The following is a 23620-nucleotide window of genomic DNA, read 5'->3' as shown; positions in this document are numbered from 1 at the left end:
CTTCCTCTGTTCATTTGTGCGTGGGCTAATTAAAGCACTTTCCCCCCCCCGTTCTGTCTGTGTGTTGTTTTTTTCTCAATCTCACTTTCCCTCTCTCACTCATCCTGTCTGTCCATGTCCATGTCCACTCCATCTCTGTCTCTCTATAAAAGGAAAACTATGTCAGTTAGACAGAGGATTTAACAACTGCCTTAGAAAAATCTCCCCTTGGCTGCAGTCGACCTCATCTGTGTGGAGGGGAAAATATTTACTAAAATACGCATGTATGGTATAGAGTTGCGTGTACACAAAGGACCGTGGGCTTGAGCGTGTACTGGTTTACAACAGCCTGATACCAATAGTATTTGTTCCATCAGTGAAGAGCTGACTGCAGTAAAACATACAGCTGGTGAAACACTGCAGAATTAAAGAACAATTGCATAAAATATTGTAAAAAAACAAACATATGATGCAATATTGTGAAAAGTACTCCCAAGTACTGACAACTACTGTTTGTGCAGTTAAGACGTGCCTACCTCCATCTTCAGCCTCCAAAATTTCCTGGAGATATTTGAAGGATCCGGACTGTTTTGGTTGAGAGACTGGCTCTTCGTAGTCCTGCAACATCTTGTAGACGGCTGACTGAGGATCGAAACCATTACGGCTCACGGGGGAGTGCAAGGGAGGCTCGGGGCTGAAAGAGACCGGAAAATGGAAAAGAAATTGTGTTATTGTAAATCAACGTCCTTCAGTAACGACGAAGAGACAGGATATCAAATATTTCTCTGTTATTGGACGTCGTCATGTCCTTTGTTCTGTTCAGGTGTCTCTAAATGGAACCTTTTCTTTTAACGAGTGATGCCATGATGTCAATGAAGGATTGAGAGACTAAACAGAAGGACAAAAGAACAGTTGTCAGATGTGAGACCACCAAGTTAGAACCACAGGAAGGCAATCGTTGGCAGGTAACCAGAGAAGGGAGGAAAGATGACATTGGTCGAAAGTCTCAGCTTACGCTTTCTCTCGTTTTTGGCTCTGGAAGCGTACGAAATATGGACAAACCTAGGAAAAACAGAGGTGTATACTTTTAACTGCACACGTGATTCCACAGCCGTGAAGTCTCAATCACAACAACTCTGCAGTGTGGTTCCCGATGTTCATCCATCCATCAAGTTATTCCCAAACCTCACCGGGTGGATCGTGTTCACTTGATACTTTCGAACCTGTGGGAGATGCACGGGGCTGCTGACAGATGTGCTCCCATCCTGACACACATAAACTGCAGGTCTGTCTCCAGACCCCCCTCTAAGAGTCGGGAGGAGGCGCTTGTGCAGATTAACAGCCCAGTGCAGGAGAAACCCAGAGAGAATGTTCTCTGGGAGCCTAAACACACACATTTATTGTCCACCTGAGGTGAATCCCAACAACAAATGTCTCTGCCATCTGTGCAGGTGTCCCTGCGTTTGCGTGTTTGTCGGAGTGAACAGCTGTTTTCAGGGTTTTGTCACGGAAACTTGTGTGCAAGATGTGGAGTATTTTTGGCTAATTCACGAGCTGTGTTTATTTAAATATAGCCGATCATAAAGGCCGTCGATTTCCTTTTTTTGTGTTCTTTGTGCAATAAGGTCAACCTGGAAAAGCTGAAGGAATATGATGAAAGAAGCAGCAGGATAATATGACAAAAAAATGTTAACTGTTGCCATATGTAAAAGCTGTATTCCCCAAGAATAAATATGAAACATAGCTGTTATGTAAGTCCTTAGGCCATGATAGCCAACATGATCAGTCAAGTCAAATATAAACCTTAACATAAATCGTGTTGACAGGCGTCTATATCTGTGTGAGGGGACAGTTCACAGTCTCATTGTCAAGTCCGGTTCCTGGGGGAGTTCTGGTCCGGCCTCCTTAACAATGGTACCGTCACTTACAGTCGATGCAGACCCCCAATACCACGGCTACCATGGCTAGCCTCTTGACTTTCTCCGTAATTTGTTATTAAGAGGTTAAATGGGATGTTATGTTTAGATGGCTAAAACAAACAACCGTCGACTGTGGAGCAGGGAATTTGACTCTGTGTCTGTAGAAAATGTCATTTTTTATTTTGTGCAAGGCACATTTTTTCAGATGAAATTGCAAAACTTACTACGATATGTCCTTTAGGTTTGGAATGCACATTCAGCAGCAGATTCCACTCTTGTTTATGCCCAGAACCTTTCTTTCACCGTTGTGCACGTAACCTGTTGCTTGTAACATTGCATATATAGATACCTGTGGGAGGCGCTGAGGCTGAGGCCACCCATCTTGCTGGGCAGATGTCTGTCACCGTTGCTGCTCCCATACAGTCCTGTCGGGCTGTTGTACTGGTTGGGCCCAGTTGCAGTTGTTGTGTATCCAAAACTGTGGCCATTTGGTTTGGAGTGACCGTTGTTCATGTGAGTGGGTTGAGGCGCTGGTGGGGACTGTGGCTCCGGAGTGTACGAAGGTTTACGGCTGTAACCACTGAATCCACTGTTGATGGGACGGAAATTCTAGAAAGACAAAACGAAGAAAATCTGGCGAATGACCAATTACTTTTTTTTTTTTTTTTTTTTTTGGGCAAAAAATGGTTAATGGTTTGGTTTAGAAATCAGAGCTTAAGAACCTCTTCTGGTGCCCTGACTGAAAAAACCACAATTGCTCAGAAGAAGAGAGTTGGGTCGTTCTCTGTGGTTTTGTGGGGGGTGAGGTTTGAAAAAAAAAGAAAAACTTGTTCCACTTCATTTCTGCATTCTCTGCTTTAATACTGAGGGTTATTTAGGAGGGACTTGAATTATATATTTTACAGATGTTCCTGTCAAAACAAATCAACTTTTGTGTTTTGTTGTAACTGTTGCAGTAGAAAAACCCACTTATCTCAGGGAGATTTCTTTCCCTTCCATTTCTGGCTGTTTTATGTATAAATCTAATAGTTTATAGACCCTGACAAAGCGGATTCACTGTACAGGATTACACTTCTGTGATCCCGACATGCTGGAGCTGAATTCTTTATTACTGTAGCTGCTCTGTTAGCGCTGAAAACAGGGTCGTTGCACAAACACCTCCATTTGGGCCACTGAATACACAGTGAGTGTGTTTATTCTGAGGTCGACGCCCTTCTTCTGTGCATGTTCAACACACTCCTGGTGACATCACTGACTAGCTCAGTGTTTACCGCGGCTATCAGCAAAACATTAGCAACACCATTAAACGCCAGGCCAGTCTGAAGAACTGACCTTCGCAGAGAGATGACTGCATGGTCTGCAGTGATGTCATCACCTCTGATAGTGTTTGGGTGCTTAATAGTGAGAGATAACGAAGAAGCTTTGACTGATGAAGCACGGCTCTCCACTCACACTAGCTGGTTTGTCAATGAAGTAATGCTGCGAGAGGGGAAATAAGTTATTCTGTACACTTCTGGGAGAAGAGTGAGCTACTGGAGTCAAACGTGTAAATCTGTGTGACCGTGTGTGTGACACGGTTTGGTTTATAGTGTCTCAGCCACGGGAGGTAGAAGTTTCTAGGCTTTCTGGACAGGACCCCTGTCATTTCAACAGATGGGCTGGCTGGAAATCATCCTGTCCTCAGCCCTTTTCTGGACCACACACACACACACACACACACACACGCAGTGTGTGACGCGTCAGAATATCATCTTCTGTAATCAGTACTTCTAAGCACGCTCGAGACCAATCGTCATCTCTGCCGACGAGCCCACATCTTGGAAATGTGTGCTATCATTTCTCTGCCTCCTGCAATTTAGACAGACTTCCTTTCAAGAAGTTCAAAACCCACTGTCTTCAAAGAACTGTGGGCTGTGAAGACTGACATACCCAGACAGCTGTGGGAGAAGACACCAATCCTATCTCCAGAAAAGTTGGTGGAGCAAAAGAAAATATTTTTAGTCTTTTTTTTATCACTGGCCAACTCAATTTTTAAATCCCAACTTTGAAACATCTTAAAATAGTCAAGACAGAGGCGAAGTAAGACTTCCTGTCATGGCAGCGTTCTTATAGACGAGCTGTACAGTAAGGTAATAACATAGTAAAAAAGGTGGAAACTGCTGCTGAATGTGCACGGTTTTCAAAAGGGTCATGATAGAAAAAAACGTTTTTTTTATTTTTATTTTGTTGATAAGGCCATTTTTAATTGGTAACAACGAGCAGCCGATCTTGTTAAGCCTCTAATTTGGATTCACCTTAATGCCAAACCTTTTCCAGCTCATTCTGGAGCCATGTTCCCACCACACCATAAAAGAAGCAGCCAAACCAAATCCTAAAAGATGACTTCAGACCCACACGAGCTTTTACATTTACACAGTCGGAAAAATCTAAATGTACCGTTCAAATGCCATCACTGAACAGATGTTGCAACCGAATCTTTGGGAGCGTTTTTGCTACACTTCATTTGAGTGATATCTTTTCTGCCCCGCCTCCCTTCAGGTGCCCATTTGAACTTCTAACTCTTTTATCTTACTGCCAATTTGTCTTTTCTCTTTCAACACAGTGAAACTGTGACCAGGACTTGTCCTTTCATGTCGCTTCAACTTTTCCCTACCCCACCATAAAAAAAAAAATCCATTCTTCTGTAATCCTATTTGAGCAGAGCTACTGTACCTGCGCCGTAAGTAACAACCGTAACAATAGCTGTATCAGAAACAGGCAAGTTCACTCCTGCCTGTGTTCAGAGATTAAACGGAGTCAAGTGCAGGAAAATCCCTGAGAGTATATTCAGTTACACACTCCCACAGTGGCACGACAGCAGAGACGTTACATTAAAGCAATGTACACAATCTGTACAAACATGTCACACTGCAGGCAGGCAAACTGGTAATCACACGCTAACATGTACCAATATGTGCACAAAAAAAAAAAAAAAAAAAAAGAGGTAGAGAAAAACAGGCTTTGTTTAATTCACCGGGAGGAAAATAACTGCTGCAGGAATAATATTAGGTTTTTTTTAAACAGCCTTAAAATCGCAAATTTGTCACAGATGGGTTCAAGATTCAGAGCAACAGAGGACGCGCTCTGTCCTTACGACATCCCTTCACGTCAGGAAGGAAAGCTATGAATTTGAATCTGTTTGATTTGGATAAACACAGCTATTATAAACACGGAAAATAATGAATTCCTTCATACCTCCAGTCCACAGTCCAATGAACAGACACTGTTGACAGTGACACCAATAACAAATATGACCTGGTACACGCTGCACTCCCAAACCACTACAAAGGAATTTCCCTGTTCTTACCCACTTCCACCCTCTTCTCTGTTCTTCCCTGGAATACTGGGACTTCTCCTGCTTCTCCGGCTCCACATTCCTGACAATTTCTTTTGTCTTTCCTCCTCATAAAAAGTGCACTTTCCTCTCTGGCTTTGCGTTCCTGTTGCCCGGATAGTTGCCTCAGGTGGGTGGCAGATTTATAGGAGAAACACATCTGGTGCTCGCCTTATAAAAATGCCAGTTTTGGGAAGATTCAAAAACTTTAAGATGCTTTAAAATGAATGCTGGCTTCAGTTCCTGATTCCATGAAAATCAGCTGTGAGGAGAAACTGTCTCAGTGACCAGCTTTATTTTGTCACTCAGTATCTGGAAGGTGTTGGACTCAGGTATCGTGAGTGTCTTATTGGGTTGGTTGTTCATTGATAACGGGTTAAAAACTCTGTACCTCTAATAACATTATTTAAAAATTACAGTATTTATGTGGAGCAAACCTGTATCTGTACAGATTTTTTTGTTGATTACGATACTGACTAGTAGTTCAAGATGGCTGCCTCAAAATATAAAAAAATGAGATAGAAAAGACAAATATAGGGAGAAACTCTGTATGATTTTTTCCATTTAGTCTTTTGTTTATTTGATTCCATTTTATTCATATTATGAATATAACTTTTATGCCTAATGCACATGAATGCTTAATCAATACACTTGGATAAAATCTTGGAAAAAAGTCATTTTTTTAACAGTCTCAACTCAAGGACTTAAATGAGACAAGATTTTTCTACACAATCTCTAACTTCTACCCCAGTGAGTTGGGCAATGGGTCAAAGATGGCAGAAAGGGCAAGAGGTGGAGCCGGGGGTGAGCTGGGGGGGGGGGCTGAGTAGGAGTTAAAGGTGGACCAGCATAATTGGAATCATATGTCTGTCTTTAACCGTAGACCGAGACCTCAGCCCGCCTGCCTTACCAGAGAAATCCAAATTCAGGACAACACAAACAACAGACTCACACAGATGGGGCCCTCTTCTCTTCTCTTCTCTTCTCTTCTGCCTCCTGCATGGTTTAATCCCTCTGGACCTTCCAAATTGAGCCTTTAAAACGGGGCTGTGCACCACTAACCAAACACAAACCAGCCCTTTATGGTCCTCTGGGCCTGGATTTGTTGCTTTACTGGGTGAGTGTTGGAATGTTTTTGAGAGAAATTAATTGGGTGGTGGATTCTGGGCTTGGGATTTGTTGAATATATATATATATATATATTTATTAAGGTCTTTTTTTGGAGGGAAAGAACATTGTTGTGTAAAGCATTGTTGCCCAAACACTGGGTCGCGACAAGAGATTCTTTTTTGGGACGAATAATGTCTATTGACTTGGGTCACGAAGGTTTGTGACTTTTAAAATATGTGTCCCCAGAAAAAAGTTTGGGAAACACTAAAACATGTTATATGCAGATGAGTAAGTCATGTGCTGTGTCTGTGGCTGGGCTTCAGTGGGTAGACGATCTACGCTCCTGAATCAGAAACAGTAATTACAGCATTGACCCATATCAACAGCTGAAAGTAACATGGGTGGAAGGAGATTACAACAGACACAAATCCTTCCTAATCCTTGGAAAACACTTGAGAAAAACCCTCAGTGTCTCCTCAGACCTGTATCAATGACCTCATCCACTCTGACAGACGGCCAGAGCAGGGACGTCTCCGTTACCAAAACCAAAGAACTGATTTGGACGTTACTGGGATTACTCACTGATTAGGGCGCACAAACACCCAAACAAGTAAGGTCAAAGGTCGGGGGTCTAAAAAAAAAACTGCTTAGTAAATAAACCGTGATAATGCTTCCAGTAACGCACCACTGGTCTGAGATTTCCTGGCCGAGGATTAGGTCACAAAGGTCGCAGTAACTGAAAACACAACAGGACGTGTGTACGTAGTTTGGCGAGGTCTAGTCGGACGCTAAAGTGCTAACATTTTAAACCCAAGTTTCTACATGTTAAAAACTTCAGCCGGATCTGAAGTTGAACTGAATGTCCCAGCCTCAGTGGCATTGTTGTGTGTGTCACCTCGTGTTAATGACAGCTCAGAGAATCCCACTTCAGCTGCCAGCTCCAGCAGTGGGAGAGGAAACTGCAGTGCGACACGATCCGCAGCGCTACGTTCCTCCACATTGTGGAGCCTCATTCTTTCCAGACGGCCGAAGTGTTTGGCCACAATAGGCCGTCACTTTAATAACAGGGTGTTCAGCCATGAATGGCATTCTGGCAACGCTTGCCAACACATTTTGTTTTGACTTGAACTTTGGCAAATATTCCATTCCCACCTTCTCTGCGCTGCAACTTTATAAGACTTTTGGAAAGAATTTGTAGAAAAACCTGACATGGCAGTAAATGCTGGTTTCACTTTACGGCTGCATAAAACTGATCCTGGAGAAGAGCTGACAACCAGACTTTAAAATCCAAGAGTAGGATGAGGTGAAAACTTTGAAGCCTGGGGCAGTTTGTTGTTCTTTTTGGATAAAAGGTTCCGTTTTAAGGAACTACATTTCTCCAACAGTAATCATTAATGAAATAATCAGAGCTTGTAATGACATTTTTCATTTTTGGTTTTTAAAAACTCACCAAGGTCACAGTAATTTAGTCTTGTATCACTTAAATAAGATTCCATTTTTCAGTTATGGCACTTGGAAAAAGAACATTTTGGTTGAAGAAAAATTCCCATTTCAATGTCTATCTCCAAAATTTAAATTTTATCAGTCTTGGTATAAATTAGCAAATCAATATCATGTAGAGCATATGTGTCAAACTTAGGCCCGTGGGCCAAATCTGGCCCACAATCAAATGTGTACTAGAGGATTTGTAGTATTAGCGATGTTAGGCTATGATATAGCACATACATTCTGTTTTGGTTTTTGGCATAAAAACATAATAAGAAACAACTTCTACTGGTGTGTGATTAATTTCAGAGGTCATTTCTAATGTGTTTATAATACTAATACGTTTTGGTTGTACCAGATTCAACTAGACTCAAATTTGTTTCCATATGAAACAAATTCTATATTACATATCTTAAAAATGACACCCCTGATGTAGAGACTCCAGAGGAACTGCTTTACTCCAGAGTCTGAGAACGAGTCCAATTCTATTTGACAAAACCACCATGATGACTGTGTTACACAGTAATTCCATCGAGCGCACCCTATCCTTAAACCTTAAATTTAGAACCTGTGAAGAACATTTGATTATGGTCCATTTGTTTAACTGGATCTAAAGACAGGAGTGAAGGTCAACATTTTGTTGTCAGAACTCCATGAACGTTTTTTTTTTCGTACTTTTTTTGTTTACCGACACTCATCATTATCTCATCATTCCTGCCAGCCCTGTTTATCTTCAGGAAGTTGTGTATAACATCCTGAGTGCACTTTCTTAGAAACATGTCATACTCTCTTGCTAAATTTCCCAAACAGTTTCATTTACAAACTCTAAAAAAGAAATGTCAAAACAATCACATCACCTACATCTACTAAAAAGATTCTTCTTTACTTTGGAGAGAAGTCAATGCTTTCAAGGCTAAAAGAAACAACTCAAAATGTCTTTGTGTCACTTCCTGTTCAGTATTTCCCACATTAGCATTTCCAAGAATAGATGGCAAATGACAAAACTGGCTGCATTTCAATGACAATTCTTCCTTTATGACCTTTTGTCTTTGTAGCTCATCTTACAAAAAGCAGGGAGCGTATACAAAATATGTTTTCTAGATAAGCCGCTTCACGGTCTACTTATTGTGTGAGAATTGCATGACAAAAGGTTCAGTTTGGACTCGGTTCAGGCGCTGTTAAAGACCTTGGTGAAAATATTGTTTTTAATAAAGGAGAAGTGTCAAAGGAGTAATCGCCATTGTGTCAGTGCTCTCCTTCAAGCTGCGGTCTGACACAGCAGGAAACAAAGAATGAAAGAGCGCGGGTCATTTATCAGACCCCGGGGAGCTGATGTTTCCCCTGTTTGTGTAAAGATAGATTTACCTGAGCACGAGCTACGGCCGAGGATGGTTCCAGGCATCTAGGCTCCATTCAGTCAAAGATACTGCAGGGAGCGTGTTCAAATTTCTGTTGTCTACTATTTTTAAATGTAAATGTAAAATTGTTTATTTGTTACTATTTTTAAATGTAAATGTAAAATTTTCGCATATGTTTATGCAGGTCTATTTTTTTTCTGACTAAATATGAATCAGTTTTCTAGTAAAAGTCATTTTGATCTATACTTTTGGTCATACTAGTAAATCAAAACTTTTATTAAAATAATATAATTCTATATTTTTTGTTTAATTGTTTTAACTAAACCTCATGTAATTAAATTAACTGCCTTTTTTTAATTAATTTAAAATCTTTTCAACTATAACAAATTCTACCACATATTCTTTTTAGAGTCTTGGTGTCGACCTTGTCCATGTTTGTATCAACTGCTGTGGCCGTTGGTTCTTCTCACTGCTCTGCTGCACGTTCTTGATGTCGGAGATGCTGACAAGTCCTGTCTGACGTCTTCCCAAACATTATTTTTATGAGCTGTCACTTTCAGTTTAGGGCTTTTAGGATTGTTGTAGTTCATACTGTATGGACAACAAGGAAAAACACAACCTATAGCTGCAGCATGACTGGAACTGTTTTTTTTTTAAAGCACGTTTCAGACCAAAAGCCTCCTGGGAAACTGCCTGCCTTAGCGTTTATAAAGGAACTGTCTTTTGAGAACGCTGATGTCTCAGCCACTAACGAACTGATTGATTGCGTACACTGGAGCCTCTTTCACCTTTGTCTCCACCTCAGACAACAAGGTAAGGTGTCAAACTGCCATTAATGGGAGGAGGGATCCATTTCACCTCTGGTCTGTTTAGACAAAAATCCCCGGCCCTGAATGAGACACACAGAGGAGTCCTGACTCCTGAACTGCCAGAACACAATACTTGACAAATGGAGATCTTCCACATAATCTTAACCACAATATGCTCATTGTCTGCAGGTTCAGCTCACACACACGTCACACACACCACTTACGAACCTGTTAGTTAGCCTGTCAGCACTGGAAAACTTGGATAAAGATCATCTTCTGGAGTTGCGCTGAATATCCATTTGGCAGCCGGCATGAATTGAGAACAATCACCATACTATTTCATAGCCATTCTAGCGAACAGAGGGACACATTATCTCGTACATAATCATCACGCGAATTATTGAGTGTGTGCAATTTACAGATCTCTGTTTCCATGGATTCTGTTTATGGTGTCAACAGACCCAGAAGCTCCCGGGTCTCACACCCTGTTCTTTCTTACGTTACGGCCACAGAATGTGATTCAGTCTTTCCTGTGGCCGACACTGTAAACGAGAAGATGACTATAAATAAGACTGAGAAGAAATATCCTCCTGAATCATCGCCAACCTGAATAAGGTGGGTATAGAGTATTCCTTAAACCGAACCACAAAGAGACTCCCGGTGTAGTATGATGTGACCTTCATCACAAAGGCGGTTTTGTCTTGACCTTAAATCAAAGATTTTCTTTGAAACGCAACTCCTTTTTTCCTCCTTTGTCGTACTGATGTGATGATACTCATGCCGGCTGAGGTCATGACCCTGAAGAACATGGCAAAAATTATTTCATCTTTCCCCTGTTACATGACTCACACAGTCCCACCGGAGTCATTGCTAGAGAACATCATTCAACTGTGTCACAGTCCACGTAAATCTGTCTGAAAACATGTGCCACTAACAGCAGGGAAAATCTTCAGCATTTGTGCTGCTTAGTGTTCCTTTAAAATGTTTTACTGATTATCTGATTCCCTCCTCTCAACCTAACAGTAACGACGTCCGAGGCCAGTTGGTGTTGTATTTCAAAAAATGTCGATCTCTCTGTCGATTTGATGGACACAGTATAATTTTTCACACGTGAGAACGTTGCTGTGCCGGGGACACGGTGTTTGTATAACATTCTCGATGTTGTTTCAAGAAAAATCTGAAACAGCAACAGAGAATAGGCCGAATCCTCTACTTTTCTAAAGAGATTTGACAAAACACGGGCAAATATTGTTCTTGTGATATCAAAACTCTCACGTCTCGACCCAAAAAAAAAGGACAGCTGTGTAAGATGGAGTCGGACCAAATGTTGAACAGAAACACATCGTGCTGGCTTCATGAGAAATTCAAGACAGATCGGTTCTGAAGAATCGCCTTGGGTGTGAATCCTAACAGAAATTTGTCAACAAAATGCCTGTTTAGTTAGCGTATTGGGTGTGAATCCTAACAGAAATTTGTTAACAAAATGCCTGTTTAGTTAAAAAAACATACGTAAAAAAACAGAGTGAACAATGTTACCTGTGAATCAGTCGTCTCCGTGTAAGGACTTGTCTTGCCATCATCGCTAAAAGTTGGCGACCACACTCTGTCTCCTGATCCAGACCTAGAGGACAATACCCATGGGAGAGAGACAGAGGAAACAGATAAATCCCATGCTACCTTGTACTGCATCCAGATTCAGTAATACTATCCTCCCTCAGTAACAGACTACAGCAAATACTCCTGATCAGACCTGGGTACGAACTGGGATATTGTTACAAAAGAGCATTTTGGAATAATTTTTAGCTGGTGTTTTGCAACCAAGTGAGACCCAGATTCATAAATACTATGTCCAAATACTACAATCAGTATCGATATTGGGGTCGATACTTCATTCAAATATTATGGGAAATGTGCTGATCCAGCAACCTGATACTCTGTAACTGGCTGTTCACCACAGCCTAGTTCCTAAGACTTGTACTCTTTTGGTTTTGAATGGACTCTACCTCCTAAACACACCAGTGTCATCTGCAAACATGATGATCCGTAGAAACTCCTGCCTGACCTTATCACAGTCAACCTGTTGGTCACAGTTGGCCTGTATGTGAATGCTGATGTCATCGGACATCCCTTCATGTACTGGGGGGACCACCCTAACAAAGTAGGCAGGTTTCCAGGTGTCCTTTTGTCAGGCAGACACCAGAGTGCTACAGTGAGCACTGCACTCTCAAAGATCATCTGTGCTCAGCCCAACTAGGTCTGTTGACATTTAAAGACCAGAGCTGGTGATAGCTAGCTATTTGAGTGCCCACAAATTGACTCCAGTTCCCCGTTAATTGGCAAAAAAAAAATCTTCACAATGGCCTGGAACGATAAAACGGGCCTGCTGCGTGCCCCTGGCCGAGGAACCACACATCATTTCCAAACATCTGACAGCGTTCAGAGAACTCAGTGTTTTGAAACAAATCACAGCGGATTTATGGATTGTTTTATTATTTCTACCGTCTTCTTTGAGGGTGTGAAGTCCTGACGACAAATCTTCTGAGAGCAGTCTTTCTGTTGTCTTGACATCAGGCTGCTTATTGATGCATCGAATGGCCAACTATGTAGATGACAGTATGCTGCTCATAGTAACTTAAGTACAGTATGTGTCTGTGTGTGTGTGTGTGTGTGTGTGTGATGTAGGGGCGTCCGTGTTGTTATCAGGCTGCAGCTGGCGCAGCGTGGGCCGAGCTGAGGCAATGCTTCAGATATGAAACATGGAGGTGTTGCTATCAAAGATGCTGTTATGAGGCGGAGAGAGAGTGTCAGGCTAACAAATAAATGCACTGTGCTGAATGACCACTGCACTGCCCCTCCGCTCTGTTTGCCATGTTCTGGTGCTGCTGCGACAGAATGTTTTCAGACTGTTTGGTTTCGATGGTTACGACACAAACGGCCCACTGAAGCACTCAAAAGTTCAGCCTGAAGTGGCCTCTCTGAACTGACATTTCCGATTCTCTGGACACGAAGTTGGAACTTACGTATCTATCATAGCGGAGATATTATTAGAAACACAAGAGACTCGGGGTTTGAGGCATTACTCACATTGAAAGTCATTTGAAGAAAAGACCTCTCTGCCACAAGTCATTCCATTCCCCCAAAATAGAGACTGGCATTTTTGTGCATTTTTGGAGTGATTGAGTTTCATGCTCATGAACTGCATGTAAACTCACACTTTAGATATTGAGCAATGGACGTGTTCTCAGATATAATGTAGTTCACATTTTTAACCTCTACACTGGACTGAGTGTGAGGCAACACACAGGTCTGTGAGGTGATCTTTCACAATCCAAAAAAGTATATTAGAATGAAGTTATACAGCAGGTTAGGTTGACCAGAGATGTATTAACAATCTAAAACAATTTGGAGCAGGTGTTGAGTGAAAACATTGGAGATGTAAGAGAAAAAGAAACTTTTGAATAGAAAAAAAACTAAATATCAAGAGCAAACCTCAGGGCTGATTATGATAGAGAAGAAGTGCTTCACATTCCCCAGTTCTTCATCAGCACAACTATAAAAACCTTTAAAGAGCCGACCTGCAGGGCCGTAGGAAACAAGTTATTAAAATCTAAGCTGCAGTCTGAGAAACTTTATCCTCCTCACTCAGACCCCCCTCTGAGGCCGGAGAGCGCTCCGTGAAGACCGATCTTCACAGCGCACTGTTTTTCCTAAAAGAAATTCACAATGATTAATTGGATGTGGGTGAGTTCTCCTAACCGCATTCCTACAGTATTGGCTTTGATTCCCGACCAGCAGTTCCCCTTCTGCTCCGAACTGTATACATCATTGTCAACCAAGATTAAATCCAGACCAGGACAGATTAAAGAGATGGATGGAAGGGTAGCTAATTTCTAATATCCCCGAAAAAAGCCAGTGATGGTTTGATAAGTCCTGTTTATAAAACACTTATAAACCGCAGAACTGCACCACAAGGGCAATAACAGAGTTATAGAAAGAAAAGGAACTCGAATGCAGGACTGTTCATAATATATTCATTACAAAATAAACAAAGTAAATGCATGATAGGAACCAAAGGGACCCCACATTCTGAGACAGGGACAGACATTTTTAGTTGAGCTCTACTACTTTCCTGATCTTTCCTTCGGTCACATTTTCCCCCAGCTGACCTTCTCCTGCCAGGTTTAATTTCCTGATTGGAGAGATCTGGATTTTTTGGACTAGTGGACGAGTTTACTTTGGCTCAATGGCGTCAACAAGTAGAAGCAAAAAAAAAAGAAAAGAAAGGGCAGACAGCAGACGTTCCCAGATTAAGACACATCTGATCATGAGGAGTTTCAGGGTTTACAGAGAAGTCTTGCCTCACTTCCATCCGAAGCCCCTGACTTACATCAGACACCAACGGAGCTTCTCCTCTGTTATTTAGTAGTTTTAGAAGAGGGAAAAAAATAAATGCTCCCGACACCACAAATAGAGGGACGAGACAGAGTGTTTGAAGAGCAATTATCGAGGTCTCAACCTGAGGGCAGGCAATTGGAAAAATCTGCATCTGGCTGATGACAGGATCGATGTCTGAGAAAAACACAGTGAGAGAGGGTCGTGGTTTCCTCCCTCCCCCCTCCCATTTGTGCTTCACAGACTCTTAAAGCTCATTGATGCTGCCTTTGTGATTGCCACAAAAAAGGGATCTGAGGAGAGTGTGCAAGGAATGGTGATATGAAGGGATGAAGGAGTGAAACAAGCGGCGGTGCTGGAAACTGAGAGGCATGTGCGTCAGTCGGGTTCCTATAGCGTTTCTCTGTGTCCCAGCTGAGGCCTTGTGTTCAGTCGGTCACATGCAGCCTCGTGCATAATTCCTCAGCCGTGAGTCACTGGTCCTGGAGTCAAAGGAAGACAGAAGAAGGAAAATCCTACACCAGCGTCGTCTGACCCTGTGACATTCCTCCGCCTGGTGTCTCTCAGTTCTCCTGAATCTCTTATCCTGCTGTGTTCGACATAGTTTTACCCTGAACTGAAGAACCTCTTGGATGAGAGGTGGAACGTCTTCAAGAAACTAAGAGAGTCCAGTGGCTATTGTTGTAACGGCTTTGAATAGTTTTTAGTATTTCTTATACATGAAGGAGAAGCTCTGCAACCGTAGTAAATGCTTTGTCAGTTGATCCAAGATCCAAACAATTCCAGGTCCATTTAAACCCCTATAGTATTAGATGTTAGAAACCTGGTCATTTTGATATGTTTAGATTCCGTCTTGTGTAATCTGGAACTGATCCATTCAATTTGGAACCATCTGTTTGTCAAGATTCTTTCCACCCAGGATGGAGCTGTAAATTTTTTTCTTCTCTACGTTAAGTGAAACTGAAACAAGAACAGCAGGGTGTCCCAATTTCCACATTAAACTTTCAGAATAAAAGATCGAGACACGCAACTGATGCTCTGTGACTCATTTCTCGGCACATTTAACCTGCCACCCAGCATGATTCTTTCCGGACATCTTGACCAGCAGTGGAAACAAACATCACAAACCGCCCTCATCTGTTTCTTGGGCCTGCGCAACCACATGCTTTTCTTCAAGAGTTGCTGGCAGTCAGCGGAGAAACTGCTGGGAGGTGAGGTCAGGGTGAAAGAAATGGAAAGAGAAAAAGATGAATGAGAATCAATAGCTGGATACGTGAAGTGGGATTTGGGTTTGGAGAGGGATATGGTGAAATGGCACTCGAAGGTCAGAGAGACGAAAAAGATAAAGTATGAGAAATAGTTGAGAAGAAGAATGAGAAGGAAAAAAAGAAGCAAGAGAATATTTCACAGCTGCCTGGTGTATTCCTCCTGTCAAATATACAGGCCGTGGAAAGCGAACGTGACATACTTTAAAGTGACCTCAGTGTGTGTGTCCAGATGTGATGACATTGCATTGAACTTTAACTGAACTACAGTGTTGGAGGCAGCAGTGGCTGTCATTTACTATTCCAAAGAAATGACACAGCGCCATCTGATCACCAATGCCAGGACCAAAATGAGTGCTTTGACTCGGAGTGGAGTGCTGACAGGCCCTGCGGTATGAGAGAGCCTGATGGAAAATGGAAAATTGTGTTAAGGTAAACGGCCTCACAATAACTCATCATCGTAATTACCGTGTCATTCTTTAACCAATGAAGTACTGAAACACAGAAATCAATCTAGTCAGCACCTGTTCCAGTAGTCTGTTTCTGATCACCTCAACCTATCATGCATTTGTTGACCTGTGCAGAGACCCAGTCGGGTTTTCTCAGTATATTTAAAATGTCAGACATTGGCCAGCACCTAATACGAGACTTTCTTAATGCCAGACTGATTAAAACCTCAACATAACCAGAAGTCAAACCCGATCTTTCTGGTCACTTACGCCAAAGTTCATTGGCAGGATCACTGAACTGACACGTTAGCTTTAGACAATACAGGACCCACTGATAAAACAGGGGAGGGGGATAAACCACCGTGCAGAGGGAAGTCCCTACATTCCATGTGTGACCTACAGATTTGAACAGTTGCTCATCCAAGAAAATCCTATCAGTGAATGGAAAAGACTGGGCTACAGGCCCACAAAGAAGGTTGCTTTATGGCTCCACGGAAACAGGTTTTCATTACATCAATGAAGACCAGAGTTGACCCCACTTGACCTGATCTTGTGTAATGTGCAAAGACAGGCTAGTACAGACCAGAACGCATAAAGGAGGATGCAAGATGTTGCAAGTAATACTGCACATAAACCAGTGTAACTAATGGCCTCATAGTGTGAAATCATCTGCAAAGAGCATGGCCATAGAATCCTGTGGTCAGTAAAACCCCTGAGGTGGTGGGCAAATCTTCATCAGTAAAAACCTAAAGAAATGAAATGATAACTGATGAGAGCCACAACATCATCGGCATAGTGAGCCGATCCAACTCCAGCACAGTCTGTTCTGGCCTAAATATTACTGTTGCTGTAGTCTACAGCGCCCCTTGTAGATGAACAAAAGGAAAAAAAGACACGTTTTGTGGCTAATTAAAATGACTATATGGCTTTAACTTTAAGTTTGAATTTTAATTACTTTGTTCAACGATCAATCGTTCATTATTTACAAAAAACTACACATTCCACCTTTTACATTACTATCTCTCGTTCATCAATTCTGGAAAGATTAAATCTTCCCAGGAAACAGTAAAACCGACCAGAACGCATAAAGGAGGATGCAAGGATTCCAATACCAGCAAAGCGACTGTGTTGCCAGTGCGGAGCAGAGAGCTCTTAAAACGCTGTGCAATATGAAATATGAAAATACAGGAGGTTATGAAAGCAGTAAATGCAAAGAACCTACACAGAAACATTCTTTCATTACATAAGGCCTTGAGTGCGGACGTATCCCGTGTACTGTAATTTTGGTTCACAGCAGACGTGTAGACTCATATATTTGTCCATCGGCAGCAACAGAAAATTACAGGTCTCTCCGGCTCCATCTATGGCCATGTGACTGTTTGAAGTGTTTTATGGCAGCGACATCTAATGAAGGCTGAGAACTGGTGTCCTCAGAAATATTATTTTCGACTGAGTCAGCACATGCTCCCGGAGTCACTCCTTCATTTTTCTTACTCCCCAAAATCAATGGCTGTAATTGACTAATTATCAGCTATTGCCACAGCCCACAGCTGAGGAGTGTTTCCAATAAAGTGCAAATCCCATGATCCAAATCCTTTTAAAGAAAATGACTATAATTACTACTTTTCTTTTCCGTTTAAATGTCACAACCTCATTGTCTGAGTGATTAACACCCAGGGGCCGGCTCCCCGACCAGCTCCTTCGCTGCTGTTCCTTCACGCTTCATCAAATTTCTCAAAGAACTTATTCATAGTTTTAAAATGTTTTATTTGTTTACCAATTTGATGGCGTGTGAGATATTCGTTGGGTGTTTTTGGTGTTGCCAGAAGCTGACCTTCTCACGCTTTTATAGATGTTTTTGTTTATCGGCTCAATCCTGGCGACGGTTGCTGTTTATTTCCACATGGCTTCCTGTATAGGCCTTTGATGGGGAAAAAAGGCCAGCGCATGCCAATGTAGAACAGTGAATGTCAGTAAATAATTAACCAAACTGAAGTTTGACATGAGACACAGAGCAAACGTATAGTAAGGGAGATATTAAATCAATCCATTTTAAAAATGTGACTGAAGTTCTCCGTCAAAGTGAGCACTGAGGTTGACTGTTTTATGAATATCTAACCATACATGAAGCAGGAACTATTGGCTGTAAAACTGCATTCTGAGCAAAGACAGGCCCATGTGGGTTTCTCACTTCGTCTCTGATTTATCGTTTCTTCAGTTTCCTCCATTCTCTGCCCTACTTTCTGTTATTCCTTCATTTTTCCACTTTCACATCTTTCTGCCGCTAAATCAAAAATGTCTTTACTCCTACTTTGCTCTTTTCCAGCACCAGTTAGTTTGAGTTCTATCCTCCTAGGCCAAAGCTATTTGTCCAGTTCTGAGACCACACATGCCTTCCTGCAGCCCATCAGCAGGGCACCAGGGATTGTTTTTAACCCATATCACTGAAGGAAGGTCACATACCAGCAGCTGGCCCTGCCCAGTGAGAGCGGAGTCCTAAATCTAGCAGTTATGAGCAGGATGAATGGTTTTAATTTAGAAGTTGTTTTTTTGCAGACCTAAGGTTAGTGATGTGACTCTACGTTAGTGTCAGATTTGGAAGTGGACGCTGCCTTCACCTTACAGGAAGAAGAGCAGTTCTTTTTGTGGGAAATCTGCCTGCTCTCCCTGTGTGTGCTTGTTGTTCTCTGGTTGGAAAAAAAACATGCTATCAGTGTAAAAGGACCCACTGAGCTGACCTCAGATATGAAAGTGAGTATGAATTTGGTTTGTCTCTATATACCATTGTTTCCCAAAGACTGGGTTGTGACTATCAGGTGGGTCGCAAGAGTTTGGTTTTTTTTGGGTCGTCTCACATCATGTTTCCTGGGAGTTTACGAATAATGTCTATTGACATGGATTGCGAAGGTCTGTGACTTTTTTTTTTCAAAGTTTGGGAAACACTGCTATATACTGTCCCACAATGGATCCAGCGTTCCCTGAATAACTCCAGATCTCCCCTACTTTCTTTCTTATTCATTTAGTTTTTACAATTTAAAAAATGACCAAATTCTGTGGCAGCTTACAGTAGTCTTTCAAGGTCAGCTCTGAGCTGACCTCATGAATCCACTAATGTCTCAATGTTTATTACTTAAATCATCATTATCTATAACCATTACACCCCCCTTCACCCCGATCTACATAGTGAATTACTAGATTTCAAATGGGCCAAGTGCTAAATGTGATAAAGTTCAAGTGAGGTAAAAGTTGAAAAAAGAAAATAGTCATATTTCTTGGCCTGATATTTAACAGAGTCATGTTTTAACAAAACATCTGCCTAAATCTTCCCTCCTGTGTTTAGCTGTCTGTAGGAGAAGATCTGGGCTGAACTTGGAAACAGGGTTCACATGTGGGAGTGTCCTGTCTGTGCTGCTGCTGCAGCTGCAGAGGAGCTCCAATACTCTTTACACTAAATACTACTTCATGTATCCTTAAATAAATTCGGTGTTCCTATGTGGACGAACCGCTGAACGCTCCGTCACTCAGCTTGATATATGAACGGAGAGGTTCCGCTACTAAGGTAGAGGGAGTGGGGGAGGTGAAGGGGCGAGGGCGGAGGTGTGCCGCAGTCAGCAACACACACAGAGATTCTAAAGCGTATGCATGTGTGGATTTGGTTGCGTCTTTGTTTTATTTTTCCCAACAGATCTGAGAACTGTGGGAGGATTTTTCTTTTTTTTTTTTGTTTCCTCTCCATCCTCAGGTCACGTTCATGTTCCAAACCATTATTGCAGTAAAATGGCCGCATTTGTCCATCGCCCTAAAAGGAGAGCTAAAGTTTTCTGGTTGTCACTTGAAACATGAGGCTGAAACCACAGTGAAAAGCTGGTGTTCAAGCCGTTGCCAGATTTTGCTTTTGCTCTTTCCAGTGCTCTGGCAACCCAAAGTAACCATCTCATATAAATGTGGGAAGCAAATGACATTTCAGTTTTTCCTTGGTCATCCCCCCGCCCTGCTCCTCCCGTCTCTGTCATTAAGTGTTCAGAAGGATGATTTCCATTCGGCGTGTAACGTTGACAGGAACTCTGTGCTCCTGTCTCCAAAAGAAATCCATTCCAGATCTAAAAATAAAGCATGGTTCTGAGAAGTACAAAATTATTTTCTGCCACGTGAAGTGATAAAAATGAACAATATTGAGTGGAGTGCATTTGCAACGCTCACTGTCTGGATCAGAGTTAGCACAAGGACTATTGAGTTTGACAGCTCTCCATAGGGTCCATGAGTTAATCATTTCATATATCGTAAAGTTGTCATCTGTCCCGTTGACTCCACTGTGCCAAGTCAAACTGGAAACAGAAACAATGTGTGTTCCCCTGAAGAAGGCGGTAAAATACCTTGGCCGTGAAGTTCAGTCAAGATATTAAAGCCCAATTCTATTAATAATGATTAGTGAGAACGACAACAAATCTCACTAAGAGGTTCAACGTAAGAGAATGGGTTTTTGATAACCCTGTCATTATTAAAGGGGGAAAAGTAAACTAGTTTGGTCTCACTTCTCATTTTTGTCATTTATTCCATAACCAAATGTTTAAATTGTCTATTAATTCATGTAAAGAGACTCAGAATTAGAAACACGCCATTGTTTACATATTATAAAATACAGACACAAATTCAAAAACCATCTTGTGTTTCGTTACCTGCTGATGCTGAGGCTGAGATTGTGAGTGCATCTTTTGATCAGGTTCAGAGCCTCGCTGTGAGTCAAGTGCTCCGTCCTGCAGCCGTTAATGGCAAGGATGATGTCGCCTGGACACAGGTCGACCTGCGCCGCCTCGCTGCCAGCTGTCACCTGCAGATAACATTCAACGCCGACCACATGCAGACAAAAGAAAGCAAAACAAAAAACAGAGAAGAAAGTGCTGTTACACATGGTGTTGTAAACAATCGCTGTGAAAGTAAAACTAGAACTGGGATGTCTAGAACTGGTCCGCTGGAAAAAAACATGCAATGTATTAAAATGCTTCGCACTTGAACCTTGAACCTGAACCCGTCTGCGTAATATTAAATTCATTTGCAGACATCTGCTGAATAAATTCGTCTGCCTGTTTTTCCTTTCACGTTCAGGTCACTTACAGAGTTTAGAGCGATCTCTCAGCCTCTGACAGGAAGGCGGGATTTAAATGTTTAATTTTCAGCTCAGATGTGGTACTGCAGACATCTGAGGTGGGAGAATGTGGGGGTCCCAGTGGGTATGTTTTACAGAGTTACATGTGATAACAATTTTTCATTATTACACACTTGCACATTGACGTACACGTATCACCGTTCTCCTGCTTCATTTGTAGTTTGGTTTAAGTTCTGGCAAACATTCCTATGGAGGACCTACCAATCCTTACCAAGTCTCAGTAAAATGGCAAGAGTCTTGTGACAGTGAGGAAGCAGAGGAAAATATTCTTCCAGCATTGAAACAAAATCAAATCTGTCGGGATGACACATCCAATTATTCATTTAACAGTACTTTCCAAAAGTGAAAGTTGCTGCAGGTGGATGGTATTACTCACTCACGTTGTTTTATTTTCATTTTTAAAAGGAAAATCTAATCTACTTTCCTACAGAATGAACTGATGCAAAATATTCCCTGGAAACTCACAACCAAATGTCTTCAATTTAATAAAGGCAGACGCTGGATGATATAATTTTCTAGCTGTTAATAATCATAATAAAAGTTTTTCAAGTAGATTTAAGAGGTAAGAAAGATTCTAGACACTTTTGCTGGTAATACGACTCTAATCTGTCAAGTTTCAGTCTTTCCTCTTTATGGCTTGCTCTCAACTGCATACCAGAGAGAATTTGTATTCTCTTAAGAGCACATACTTGAGAGATATCTTGATTTGCAATGGTGAAACACTGTTAAGATTATCATTATCTCTTGTTAACGTATCTAAGAGTAATGAAGACATAAATGATCAAAATAAAGATCTGGAGAGTTAAACGGCCGCTCTGTGAACAAACGAAGCCGAAACACTCACTGGCAAAGACGCAAGTCACGCCTCATGAAGTACTTAACAGCTGAACAGTGTGGTTCAAATGGGGGAGTACCAGATTTAGAGGGTATTTTTTACTGTCCAAGCCTTTCTGAGTCAGTTCCGGTGAACTCAGAGGTCAGCAGCATTCTGGGAAATAGGTTTACCTAAGTCAACGGCACAGAAAGCCTCAGCTACGGGTCATGATTTCTGTGTTTTAAAAGGTTTCACTTTGACAATGGGAAATGAGAAGAATTAGAAAAATAATGTTTTTTTTTTTTTTTAATTCTTGTGAAAAATGTGTGGAAAAAAAATATTGAGGCTTTAAATGAAGTGTCTGAGTGTTTGTCGTGTTGAGTAATGCTGGTCTTCCCACACACAACAAGTGAGTAAGCAAGGATTCCAGGTCAGGTTTTGAACAGTTGTGCATGAATCAGTCTCTTACACAAGCACACACTCACACACAAACAAAAACACACACACAGTAGAGGGGTGAGCCCCACAATGGCACGACTGAGGTCTTCACCAGAGGCTGGAGAGCTGTGTGGTCTAGACAAACCATCACAATCCACTATATTTACACTGTAGTAATGTAATAAACTTTAAACTATGCCGCTTTATGGCTGTATATATAATTGCTTTACTACTCAGTGGCTTTGGACAAATCTGACATCGTGTGAGGACAATTACTCCGATGGTATACGCAGATATAACACACACAGACCCACAGACAAGATGCAGCACTGATCCTGCTGTGAACTAACTCTCCTCCCTGTCTGTCGGGCAACAGTGAGGGTAACAGTTACGTCATGGTGGCAAAGCGATCTGCCAACAGGTAGATGTTAGCAAATGACAGACCTGTGTCATAACGAGTCATCGTGTGGTATGCTGACGACTGACGACTGACGACTGTGTGTTGGAGGGTGGTTTTTACCGTGGAGGAGACAGAAGGTGGGATGCATCGATTAAAATCAACTTTTTGTATTTCATATAATACAGCAGTTTTGGTTGACGTTCTTGAAAGCTTTTGGATATTTTTTCATCATTTCATATTTCATATAAACCTCACCTTGGACAAATTACAGCTTTTTGTTTTTGTTTTTCTATCACATCCATCGCCTGTGCTCAGAGCTGGATTTTCCTGGAAAAACAAAAATGTTGGGTCACCCAGTGGCAGAAGCTGCCAGTGTTTTACCAGTTTCATGTATGTGTGTGGACTTTCTCCGCAGACATCCTTCGCCCAATCAAAAAACATGCAAGATCATGAAAGTCTCCCTGGTATCGCATTGGGGTCCTGCCTGTTTCCACCATGTCCACACGTAACAGAAACCTCCGCTCAACCTATGACCGCTGTCTCCAGCCAATCACCCTTGACCCTGTAAAGTATTTTATGGTAGGAAATAAACGACTACACAACAATTTATTGGCGAAATTTAAAAGTCAACACTGAAAAATGAAGAACCGACATTTCTGAGTTAT

At 41.8% G+C, this 23620-nt stretch overlaps 1 protein-coding gene across 1 annotated transcript in view; it reads right to left on the bottom strand.

The window, feature by feature from the left end:
• Window positions 1-23620, bottom strand: part of pdlim4 (PDZ and LIM domain 4) — a 34859-nt gene that overhangs the window by 7350 nt on the left and 3889 nt on the right. Inside the window, exons 2-5 of the mRNA XM_008332933.2 lie at window positions 20816-20967; window positions 11570-11654; window positions 2248-2507; window positions 516-673 (exon numbers count right to left, since the gene is read on the bottom strand). Of these exons, the coding sequence (XP_008331155.1) occupies window positions 516-673; window positions 2248-2507; window positions 11570-11654; window positions 20816-20967 (655 nt within the window). The remainder of the gene's footprint in view (window positions 1-515; window positions 674-2247; window positions 2508-11569; window positions 11655-20815; window positions 20968-23620) is intronic.

Source organism: Cynoglossus semilaevis, chromosome 19, assembly GCF_000523025.1.
Source record: "Cynoglossus semilaevis isolate Cse_v1.0 chromosome 19, Cse_v1.0, whole genome shotgun sequence".
In the NCBI taxonomy this organism is placed as follows: domain Eukaryota; kingdom Metazoa; phylum Chordata; class Actinopteri; order Pleuronectiformes; family Cynoglossidae; genus Cynoglossus; species Cynoglossus semilaevis.
This window is presented reverse-complemented; position numbering and strand designations above follow the sequence as displayed.